This window comes from Salmo trutta, chromosome 6 (assembly GCF_901001165.1).
Source record: "Salmo trutta chromosome 6, fSalTru1.1, whole genome shotgun sequence".
NCBI classification, from domain to species: domain Eukaryota; kingdom Metazoa; phylum Chordata; class Actinopteri; order Salmoniformes; family Salmonidae; genus Salmo; species Salmo trutta.
In genome coordinates this window covers 56,905,822-56,918,234 of record NC_042962.1, presented here as the reverse complement: position 1 = coordinate 56,918,234, position 12,413 = coordinate 56,905,822, and the positions used below count along the sequence as shown (strand labels likewise).

The 12,413-nt window shown below is 41.9% G+C and overlaps 1 protein-coding gene across 2 annotated transcripts in view; it reads left to right on the top strand.

The window, feature by feature from the left end:
* Nucleotides 1-4,213: 4,213 nt before the first annotated feature.
* Nucleotides 4,214-12,413, top strand: part of LOC115196388 (transmembrane protein 131-like) — a 34,290-nt gene continuing 26,090 nt past the window's right edge. For both annotated transcript variants that reach the window (XM_029757173.1, XM_029757172.1), the window contains exons 1-3: nt 4,214-4,398; nt 5,625-5,686; nt 6,933-6,973. In XM_029757173.1, the coding sequence (XP_029613033.1) occupies nt 4,275-4,398; nt 5,625-5,686; nt 6,933-6,973 (227 nt within the window). In that variant the 5' untranslated portion in view covers nt 4,214-4,274. The remainder of the gene's footprint in view (nt 4,399-5,624; nt 5,687-6,932; nt 6,974-12,413) is intronic.

Here is a 12,413-nt window from a genome sequence, read left to right as displayed (position 1 = left end):
ATAATAGAGCAGGAGTCAGAAGGATGAGATGAACTGGGGCTTAAAGAGGCTAAAAAGCTCATAGTCCATTAGAAATGTAGAGCGTAGCTCATACTCACCCCCTCTCCCTGCCTTCTTGAAAATGAGTCCCTAGACTCCCACTTAGCAACACTGCTCCTCTGTTGGGACTGAAAGAGGTGCTATGTGTTGCTCCTCACCTGCATAATGACAGATAACAAGAAATGTCCCCTACCGGATTGGATAAGTGGTCGAAATATGGGGTAAATTCCACCTAGCCTATCAGAGGACAAGGTGAAAATATTATAATATTCCAGACACCTATCCACTCCATTCATATCTACACAAGTGTCTTGTGGGTAGTGGGTAGGGGTCGATTTAGGACTGGGTGATTGGTATTGTGTCGTATCAGGCAGGTAGTTTACCTACAGTTTACAAATACAGGAAGAGCCAAGTGCCATTTTCTGCCCTTAGCTTGGTAGGACACGGTTGGGGCTCTTCTTTCCTTCAGCACAGCCTGGGCCATGAGCTGCTGTGAGATGTCACCGATGTTCAGAATGTCTCACCCACTAGGCTGCTCTACTGCATGGCCACAGAGGCCCCACCCACCTGGGAAAAGAGGAGAAGACACAGGGGAAATCCTCCGTCCTCCATCTGTAGAACAGAAGTTCTAATCTTAGATTTAAGACTCCAGCATGTCCCTAGATCCACTAATGTGTTTCCCTGGTCCAAGTGTTAAGTCAGTGCTTGTCATGACGGACTTAAGGAACCGCAGAGGCACCCGAATGAACGTGAGAGGAAAGCAATGAATTAGTTGTTCAGACAGTGTTTCTCCACTACCACAGCTATAAATACTTATCAAGGGCTCAGAAATAGACATTGAATTAACAGTCATTAATAAAAGGCTAATTCTGTCCAACAACAATTCCAGAAACTGAATGACCTGTCCTGTTGGTTGTGAGATGTAGGTGTTTACTGGCCATACAACGTTAGATAAAGGGCCAGAAAAGTGATTGTGTGACTGTGGGACATGCATTTGTACCAGGCACCCTCTTCAAATAGTAGACTAAATCTACACTGATGTAATATTAGAGGCATAGATGGAGGTTCAGAGTCCATAGACTGAAATTGTCTTGAAGTCTTTTTGTTTGTGTTTTATTTGTCTTTACGTTTGAACCTTGTGTACTCCAAAAGCCTCCTTGTGGCCAGACTGCAGTCACTGTCACTGTGAGATTAGTACTTACAAAGGAGATTGCCTCTAATCTTTTGATGGTATTTGGACATTCACGAGAGAGGCAATGACAACTGCAGTCAGCAGGGAAGAAGTTATCAAGAAGAGTTTTCAGGGTGTTCTTCAGGGTCTCCCACAATATAGTTTATCAAAATATCCAAATGTATCCTAATATGGAGGAGCCACTTCCTTTTCTCTCACATGAGAAATCATTGATCTTGTGAGATTGTGTGTCTAACCATGATACCAATGATTCACTCCATTTTAGGCGTCATTGTCAATGTGCTGAGGGATCAATTAAAAATCTCTTTATGCTGGAATAAACAGGCCAATACAAATCATACACTGCTGTCCTGGAGCATTTCCTAGTATGACCTGGAGCATTTCCTAGTATTTCCATATATTCCAGTTTATTAGGTACACTCACCTAGTACCGGGTCGGACCCCTCTGCCTCCAGAACAGCCTGAATTCTTTGGGGCATGGAAACATTGCTCAATGGGACCTAACGTGTGCCAGGTAGACATTCCCCAAACCATTACACCACTGCCACCAGCCTGTAACGTTGACACCAGGTAGGATGGGCGATGAACTCATGCTGCTTTTCGCCAAATCCTGATTCTGCCATCAGCATGACGCAACAGGATCTGTGATTTGTCGGACCAGGCAATGCTTTTCCAGTCCTCAATTGTCCAGTGTTGTTGATAGTGTGCCCACTGGGGCTTCTTCTTCTTGTTTTTAGCTGATAGGAGTGGAACCAGGTGAGTGACAAGAACCGAGGAGTTGTGCGTTCTAAGATGCCTGTACTGCGCCTTTATTTGCCTGTTTGTGGCCCGCCTGTTAGCTTGCACAATTCTTGCCATTCTCCTTTGACCTTTTATCAACAAGTTATTTTCCCGCACAGGACTGCCGCTGACTGGATGTTTTTTGTTTCTCGCACCCTTCTCGGTAAATTCTAGACACTGTCGTGTGTTAAAAGCCCAGGAGGCCGGCCGTTTCTGACATACTGGAACTGGCGTGCCTGGCACTGATGATCATACCACGGTCAAAGTCGCTTAGGTCACTAGTTTTTCCCATTCTAACTTTCAATCGAACAGTAACTGAATGCCTCGATGCCTGTCTGCCTGCTTTTTATAGCAAGCCACAGCCACGTGACTCACTGTCTGTAGAAGCCAACCATTTTCGCGAATGGGGAGGTGTACCTAATAAACATCCCTACACATGGGCTACGCACATAAGACCCCAAATGTGTTAACCAAACCACACATTCAAAGACTCACAAAGGACACACATCAGGGAACTAAGACATTCATAGTAAAGTCTCTGTATAATACCCCAGATATAATAATAATAATAATCATACATTTGATTTGGCAGACACCTTTCAGGACACTCATGGACATCTTACATTAAAGTGCCTACATAAAATCTAGTGCATATCCTCAGCCAGATCTAGACAGGACTGTTAACATGAGAGTATGTAAATTGGGATTAGTGAAGAGGGCATGGCTTTTCCTTTGGGTTTCTTCATATTATCTCATAGACTCAATCCACTTTTGCAGGTTTAGTAAAATGGAAAGACCCACAGGTAGGTCAGGGGTGGCCAACCGTCCTCCTGGAGAACTACAGTACTGGGTGTCTGTAAAACAACAACCATTTGTTAGATATTATGCTTCATTGTTGGCTCACCTATTTATTTATTTTAACATTTTATACAGATGGCTGGTCATAAAGTTGAACATTTGTGGCATAATATAAATTATTATGATGAACAAAACATTTGAGCTTTTTATCACTGAGGATCAATCAAATTCATAATCTGTTATCTACATAATCTGTTATCTACTTGCCCTGTGCTGTAAAGCCTAACCCATCACCATCCTGTATGTCTCCAGCAGTGGAGGCTGCTGAGAGGACGAGGGCTCATAATAAACACTGTTTGATACCATTCCAGTCACTCAATTCCAGCCATTGTTATGAGCCGTCCTCCCTTCAGCAACCTCCACTGGTCTCCAGGCAGTTGTTTATTTGAGTGTGTTGTGGGTAAACGCAACAATAATTGCTAAACCCATGTGCATTTCTAATTGCTTAACCATCTTTCGCTTCACTCCATTCACACCACTGGGTCCCTGATCTGCCCTACTAACTGTGCAGTTGTCAAGGTAGAGGAACACCTTTGTGTCCTGGGGGGCCTGTATTATCTCCCCTAGGACCCAGCACTAGGGCATATGGACCTTGCACCGAAAACAATTGGCCATATATCAGCAAAACAAATTGAATGTCTGCATGCTGATTGTTGCTCCCTTCAAATAAACTCAGGGAAGGAGTCACAGATGATATGAAGTACATTTACTTTAGTGTATTAAAGTGTGTCATACATTGTAACTTGGATTTGATGGTGTCATTGGGTTATGGTGTCATTGGGGTCATACAAATATATTGTGAGTGTGTTTTTCCCCATTCTCGCTAACTTTATTTTGGGATATTGAAATTTGATTGGGAAATTATGTAGCATTGCTGCCCTCTGGAGTTGAAATGTATTATTCCACTTGATCTTCACCCATCATTTTAATGAAAAGCAACGCTTAAGGATGATAATCAGATATTCATAATGCATTAGTAATGCCTGACCTGTGTCTTAAAATTCCTGTCTGTCATGTGAACTGATAGAGATGGTGGCTGCTAAGAGAAAAGACACGTTATACATAGCGCCTGTCTAGTCTTAACAAAACAAACATTTAACTGCTATAATTTAAAAAAAGTGAAATCTATGAAGTCTGGAACTGCTGATAAAAAATATTATGTATGAACATGGAACATAACTTTTATGACTGTTGCAAGTGAAATAGAAAATAGAAATGAAGGATGTAAAAACACTAAAACGTGTGATAAGGTCGAGGGGCAAAGACCAAAGTACTTGCTCTTGTGCTGTTGCCAAGTGCCAACTGCACTGTTCACAGTGTCCACAAAGTTTCCTCGTGTCACTGCTTGCGCTCAATGTTTATAGCTAGGAGCACACGATCATAGTGATGCAGTCAGAGCAGAAGAATGGCGCAAGCAGAAAGAACACCGAGTTTCCTTCACTTGCCAGTGAGGGGAAAAACGTCTTGTTTCGGATATCTTCGTGTTTTATTTTTTGCACTTTTTCATATAGCTCAGGCAAATAAACAAGGTTTGTATTTTTAGTTGTCATTTTTTTCGCTACATTTAGCCAGCAAGTGTACCATTGCTAGCTAGTAAGCTAGCAAGCTTAGCTACCGTTAACGACCTAACGTTAGCCTGTGTTCAAGACTAGAGCCAAGGTGTCCAGTGATTGAGGGGGGTGTCGGCTTGTATTTGGACTGGCTTAGTAAAGGACATGGCTCAATAGCTAAATGTAATACTTGGTTGCATTATGACCAAACTAGCTAGTTAATATATTCACACATTCCTAACCAGTCCAGTCGCTTCTTTAACGTGTCGGTAACGTCGTTACCCAAGCTAGCTAAAGTGGCCCTTGAGATTTCAAGCGGAAACGTTAGCTAACTAACGTAGCTAGCTCAATTGTTTTGCTAGCTCCAGTCATGTTTCACTGACTATCCTGAACTTAGCTAGCTAACGTAATCATTTGGATATCTATCGCTAGTCCTGAATAACTCGTTATCAACCTTCACGTAGCTAACGTTAGTGCTTGTCACACTGGTTTAGCTGTTATTTTAAACCAGGAAATAAGTGCCATTTTTAGTTTGTCAAGACCGACAAGTTCAAGTTAATTGATTTGTCATTTATATATAAGCTACACATTATATACATCATGGACTGGAGTACAGTGCAACGACATGCTTACTCATCATAGGTGTGTTCATTTAGCAGGTTAGCGTTTTTTCTTAGCTTATTAGCAAAGCAAACCACTATCTAGCTAGCTATCCTAGTAACGTTATGTTTCATACAGTCAGAATTAAGCCCATTTCTCACTAGGATAAACAACACAGTAGCTAGCTAGATGGCTACAGTTGTTTAGGGAAGCATTCGTTTGCTAGTACACCTTCCATATCCAATGAACTGTAACTTTGAAAAAGAAAAATGTAGCCTATAGCTAGGGTGAAAAGGAGAACTGTTTCCACCAGCAGTTTCAATGTGTGAAGCAGTGGTGGGTTGAGTTTAAATGCCACAGTTGAAATGCTTCCTGTCTAAAGTATGGCTGTTTCCTGCATTGCTGAACATAATCATGACATGTTTAAGGAATGCACTGAAAATGGTGACCTATATGCACACTTAACACACCCTACCAATAACAGAGACATGGATATTTTCATCTGTTTTCTGCTGTGTTTACGGTTGTCAAGTCAACTCTGCAACTTCCTGCAGAATGTAATTATGGGGGGTCTTTTAATAACTGTTGACAAATTGTCTCCACAGCATTCATCCAATCAGACACAATCTTAGAGGTACTTCACTTTGGTGAGGGAGGCCTCTTGCAGGTAAGACACTTTCCTTACACTCCCCTCCTAGCGACCACAGACAGGCACATGACCCTCCCTATACAACATGCACAGCTGAACACACTATCACGCTACTATGTAGTTACTCAGTAAACACGAGGTGAATAGCAGCCTGTGAAATCAAGTATAATCCCTGTAAAAATTAAGATGAGATCAGTATCTTCTTAAAGCTGTAACTATCACTTTCTCTGCTATATGTATTTTTACCCACTTAGTCTGTGGTTAGCCTTTATCGGGTGTCCTTGGTCGTGTGCTGTTCACTGTTTTCAGATGAGACAAACCACAGCCAGGACTTGTGAGATGTCCAAAAGGACATTATTGACAGTTATACTACCCAGATATCACAGTTTACAAACATGTCACTGTTTATAGAGGCTAGCTAGCTCTGGTCGGCCTGGCGGGGTCAGCACATCTTTGTATCCACTGTCCATCCCACATGTCACTGCTCTGAAAGTCAGTCACCCCTCCTCTCTCCACTACTGTTCACCTGAGCACCACGCCTGCCTGTGCTGATTGGCCTTAACAGAGCAGTTGAGGGCTCAACTCATTTAAACCCCCCTGTGGAGTGTTGGCATAGTAGATAAACATCCCCTCTTTATCTATGGTCAAATAGGCCTAGAATTGCACAAAAGTTGAGGTAATGGTAAGAAACAACAGGTAAACTGCCACCACTTCACAGGTTAAATGGTCCTAGATGAACAAGGGCAGTAGTTATGTAAATAGAGATGATGTATAAACATGGCAAAGGCCGGTTTGATTGAAGGAGGTCCATAGACAGAGACGTTAAGTTTTTGCTGGTTTTGATGCTTGAATCACTGTAGTGCAAAATCTGATTTTTCAATTAGCAGTGAGGTGGATATAGAGTTAATACAGCACGTTCTGAATCCAATGCAAATTGGGCACCAGGTTTGGGTTCAATTGATGGGTGTCAGACAAGGCCTTTGGTGGAAACACTTCTGTTTGACTGCTGTTATAACATTTTAGAAAATTACATCATCATGTCAGTACTGCTCAAATTTGCATGCACCAGCACGTCTTACTTTCTTATTTGCCTACGACTTTCTGCATCTAGACCTGGTTTGTTTGTTCTGATGATATCATTAGGAGTGGGATAACTTTCTTTTTGTTCCTACATTTTGAGCCGTGTCATGTCAGACTAGAGCTATGAAGATCGCCTGGTGCTCATCTGATGGTTACCTGAAATTGATTTTTCTTTGTTTTACAGATAGAGCCTGACCTTCACCTGGGTTCATATCATCAAAAAAGGTATGATGTATATTTTTTTATTATCTTTGAATGCACGTATGACTGTCTCTGAGAGAACCATATTTGTTGTTGCAGGCCACAATGACTGTAAACACTTAATTCATTAAACGTCCTTATGTAACACCAGTCGTACCTAGATAGACTCTAAATGGGATGGTAAACCCTGGCATTAGAATCACATCTCTACTCAGCTTATCTATGCCTGAGTTTTTATGGCTGCTAGCCAATTCCATATGTAGCGGCTTGGCTTCGTAGGAGACTGATCCTCCGTTTGCCACACCTTATTCTCATTTCCATCAACATAGTCATGCTCTTGGAGGTGGGGCTAGTTGGCTGGCTGCTGGGTTTCACTGGAGGTAGACAACGGGAGGGTGTGGGTCGGTGTGTGTCCTAGACACTATGGAGACAGGAGGGATGTTAAGAGTTTTCAGGAGGCTCAATCAGAGCCCCCCTGCATCAAGGCAGTGTTAGGATCACATCGGGAGGGGACTGGGTTTACATAGCATGTGGACAGACATCATCGTTAAAAAAGAGAAGTGGATTCCATAAAGTCTCACCCTGTGAATACGTTCCCCCTTTTATACCTCGGATATGAAGCTTTCAGCCAAACTAGGTGGCAGTTCGCTACACTTAACCTTGGTGGCATTTAGAAGAACCGGTCTGAAACATGTTAATCCTCTTGAATAATCAGTGTGTCCTGCCTTGCATTCCTCAGGCCAGGTTAACCGTCACCCTCAGCCAATGAGGTTTCTCCAGATCAGAGGCCTGTCTCTTTCCTTAAGTAAACACACACACAGGTGAACCTAACAGGCTTCCAGGGATTGTTTGGCAATCTGTGTGTTTCTGTGCTAGGGTCACAAACTAACTCAATCTGCACAGTGCACTCCACACCGGCGGCACACGCCCATCAGGCGGCACACGCCCATCAGGCAAATCTACTTGTGGCGTGACATAATAAGTCGGTCAGATCATCATGAGAACCACATCAGAAAACATGGATGGGATGGAAGGCCACAGTGCAGCACGTCATCGTGGCGATTGTCAACATCAGCAGGGTTTCTTTCCCATGACGTTGTGTGTGTGCCCTAGGTCTGTTTAGGTGTAAAAATCTATTCGTTTAAAAATAGCCAAAGCACAGGCCTTGGTTAGGATGTTTGAGTGCTTCTCTCCAGGGCTTTAGTGGCTCCTTCACATGAATCTATTTGGTCTGAAAGTGTCTTACTCCACCTTTATCACTCTCCTTCATCTGCTCTGAAACTAACAGAGACTATTATGGTGGATGGGATCATGTGAGTTTTAGTAAGTTTCACAGCGGGATCTCTCCTCAGTATTTACTATTTTCTACATTGTAGAATAATTGTGGAGGCCAGGTCATCTGATGCAGCACCATCACTCTCCTTCTTGGTCAAATAGCCCTTATACAGCCTGGAGGTGTGTTTTAGGTCATTGTCCTGTTGAAAAACAAATGATAGTCCCACTAAGCGCAAACCAGATGGGATGTCGTATTGCTGCAGAATGCTGTGGTAGAGATGCTGGTTAAGTGTGTCTTGAATTCTAAATAAATCAGTGTCGCCAACAAAGCACCATCACACCACCACCTCCATGCTTCAAGGTGGGAACCACATATGCAGAGATCATCCGTTCACCTACTTTGCGTCTCACAGAGACATTGCGGTCTAATGTCCATTGCTTGTGTTTTTTGGCCCAAGAGAGTCGCTTCTTGTTGATGTCCTTTAGTAGTGGTTTCTTTGCAGAAATTTGACCATGAAGGCCTGCTTCACGCAGTCTCCTCTGAACAATTGATGTTGAGATGTCTGTTACTTGAATTCTGTGAAGCATTTATTTGGACTGCAATCTGAGGTGCAGTTAACGCTAATGAATTTATCCTCTGCAGCAGAGGTAACTCTGTGTCTTCCTTTCCTGTGGCGGTCCTCATGAGAGCCAGTTCCATCATAGCGCTTGATGGTTTTTGCGACTGCACTTGAAGAAACGTTCAAAGTTCTTGACATTTTACGGATTGACTGACCTTCATGTCTTAAAGTAATGATGGACTGTCATTTCTCTTTGCTTTTTTGAGCTGTTCTTGCCATAATATGGACTTGGTCTTTTACCAAATAGGGCTATCTTCTGTATACCACCCCTACCTTGTTACAACACAACTGATTGTCTCAAATGCATTAAGAAGGAAATAAATTCCACAAATGAACTTTTAACAAGGCACACCTGTTGAGTAGGTGGAATGAGTAGGTGTGTCAACTTTTGACTGGTTCTCTGTGTGTGTGTGTGTGTGTGTGTGTGTGTGTGTGTGTGTGTGTGTGTGTGTGTGTGTGTGTGTGTCTCTCTCTCACACACACGTTGCCAAAATGCAGTCTGGATAACTATTTTTAATCCTATGTTGATAGTTAATGTACCAATTATATGACAATGGAACAACACAACATTCAGATTTTACTGACTTACAGTTCATTTAAGGAAATCGGTCAATTGAAATAAATTGATTTGGCCCAAATATATGGATTTCACCAGACTGGGAATTAAGTTGTGAGGCCTGTTGGACGTACTGCCAAATTCTTTAAAACGACGTTGGAGACCGCTTATGGTAGAGAAATTAACATTAAATTCTCTGGCAACAGCTCTGGTGGACATTCCTGCAGTCAGCATGCCAATTGCATGCTCCCTCAACTTGAGACGTCTGGGGTGTTATGTGACAAAACTACACGTTTTAGAGTGGCCTTTTATTGTCCCCAGCACAAGGTGCACCTGTGTAATGATCATTCTGTTTAATGAGGTTCTTGATATACGTCAGGTGGATGGAATATTTTGGCAAAGGAGAAATGCTCACTAACAGGGATGTAAACTAATTTGTGCACACAATTTGAAAGAAATAAGCTTTTTGTGCGTATGGAACATTTCTGGGATCTTTTATTTCATTTCATGAAACATGGGGACCAACACTTTTTTTTTTTTTTTACATGTTGCATTTTATTTTTATGTATTCATTCTGATAGACCCTAATAGCAACAGCTCATATCGATGCCAATGGAGTCCCCTCACGCCTCCCTCTCTGTTCACCTTTGTCCTCTTAGTTGACTTGATTCCTCTCCATTGTTTGTGTAAACATCCCTAAGGGCAATTACGTTTATAGCTCTCTTATCTAGAAGTGTTGGCTTAAACCAGTGCTTAGATTGGAGGAAGTTGGTATAACCTAGTTGAAGGAAGTGATGTCTCAAAGGTATAGAAATTCATTTAATTACAAAATGAAATGGAATGGCACTGAAGGGTCTCTCTGCATAAAGTGAATTGCTTGAAGAGCAAGGAATTCAATTGAGAGATCAATACAAATGGAAAAGCAAGGTGGTGAATGGATTTTGTAGCGAAAATGTACGCTGTTAGTTATTGTATGCATGTGCCTTTTTAAAGTCTGACTTGATTATGAAGGTTAATGTCCTGACTCCAGGGCAGCATGTGTGTATGAGGATGCAGGCGGTGCTCAGAAGAGCCTTATGTTGTGGTTATTGTCTGGTACGGCTGCAGGTGCCTGTTCTATTACACACCGGAGTGTCTGGTCTACTGTTTCTAACAGCTGAGATGCCGTGTTTGCACTTCGTCATCAGTCTCTGAAGATTATCTCACAAATGGTTTATCAAGACACAACTTTTCCAGCACTACAGATTTAGCAATTTAGCAAAGTTCTGCTTTGGCTATTTAGATCAGTTTCGATTCAGTTGAAAGAGCCCCCATGGTTAACTTTTATTTAACCTTTATTTAACTAGACAAGTTAAATATGCAAGCCTGGAAATTTTCCTTTCACTTTGACTTGAGGTTTCTGTCCACAACACCAAGGACTGATTGACCACCAAAAGCATGAAATAACACCGCGGCTTGTGTATTTCCTCTCCAGATGACGAGTTGTGTTCAGCTTGTAAATAGTAGTTATTCATTGTCTAGTCAGCATCGTGTTGAAGCCAAGATTAGATTTAGTAACACATGGTTAATCTGTTTTCTTAATTTTATTAACCTTTCTCTGTTTAATTTTTGTCTTTCCATTGCTTAGGCGTCACACCAGTTATTATATATAATGCAATAGGTGTCTTTATCATGGTTCCACCTCTTCTGGCTAGCAGCCAGTATCATTTAGGTTTCTTTTACATTTCTCTACCATATGCAGAAGATTCATTATCAGATTCACTTTATCCCCTGGCCAGCATTCAGCAGGTTTAAAGTTCTCTAGACAAAGTCTATAATATTCAGAAGAGACTTTTGAGTTGTTCAGTTGCTTAGTTGGAACAGGAAATGGCTTGTGGCTTTTTAGTCACGATGCTGACTGACGATGCATCTTTTTTTATAGGCTAAACTTCGCACCTCTCCTCCACCCACGGCGAACTAACACCGCCAAGCGTCCCATCTATCTGCTGACATAGTTTTTTTTTAAGCATTCAGTCTACATCAGAAGTTGGCCAATGCACGCCACGCAGAAAAGCAATGTCTTAATATTTGCATTTTGAAACCTCAAGAATTTAGAGTGATTGATTGGCTGTTACACAGGGGCCTTTTTCAGTCAGTCAGTGGCCCATTATGACCATTTAAACAACGCATGATGTGGCTTTGTTTGTACTCTAAAGCTATAGGGAATCTACCTCTGTTCATATTATTTATAATGTAATCTACAATTAATATAAGTTGAACACCGTCTGCATTGTTCGCCACCTGTAAATGTATGTTCAAACGCAGTTATAAACGCTGCAAAATGCAGGAGTGGAGGAGTCATTCTGGGAGAGGTCTGGTTGGTTGTAGAGCTCTGTAAACACACAAACACACACATAGACAGAGGGGTGTGTGTGATTTACCCAGCTGAAGGTCAATCTCCCATAGCGACATTAAGAGCATGTGCAGTTCTTTTCCGCCTTGCTCTCTTAGAGCACACAAGACCACAGTAGTAGCACAACTAAGTTCTAATGTACAACTATGACTTCATAGAGTTCATTTGTATTCCAAGTGTAGGCCTTGGAAACCAAGGAATAATAAAAACATATATTCCTTGTTGCACTCCTACTTAAGAAGCAAATGAGTTCCTGACGTTGCATAACATTGGTCATGGATCCACAGTGACACCTTTTTATGGCTTGCCTGTGTGCTGTCGGCTTATACGTGTTGTTCAGTGAAGTCATACTGTCTGTGGCGTGTGCAGGGAGCGGTTTCCCTTTTGGGTGCCTTGTTTCTCATGGAAAGATCTTGTTTGTCTGAGCTGAATACACATGCAATGACACATCTGTTTAATGCATATCTCTGACTTCAATTATCTTTGCAAAAACTATTTTTTTAGGGAAATTACAATATGTAGTCATAGTCAGTCAAAATTATATAGGGGAAGCAACCTTGCAGTAGATCACTTGTTTTTGCAAAGCAGGTTTGGCAGGTTTCCTGACTTGTTTTGGCGGTT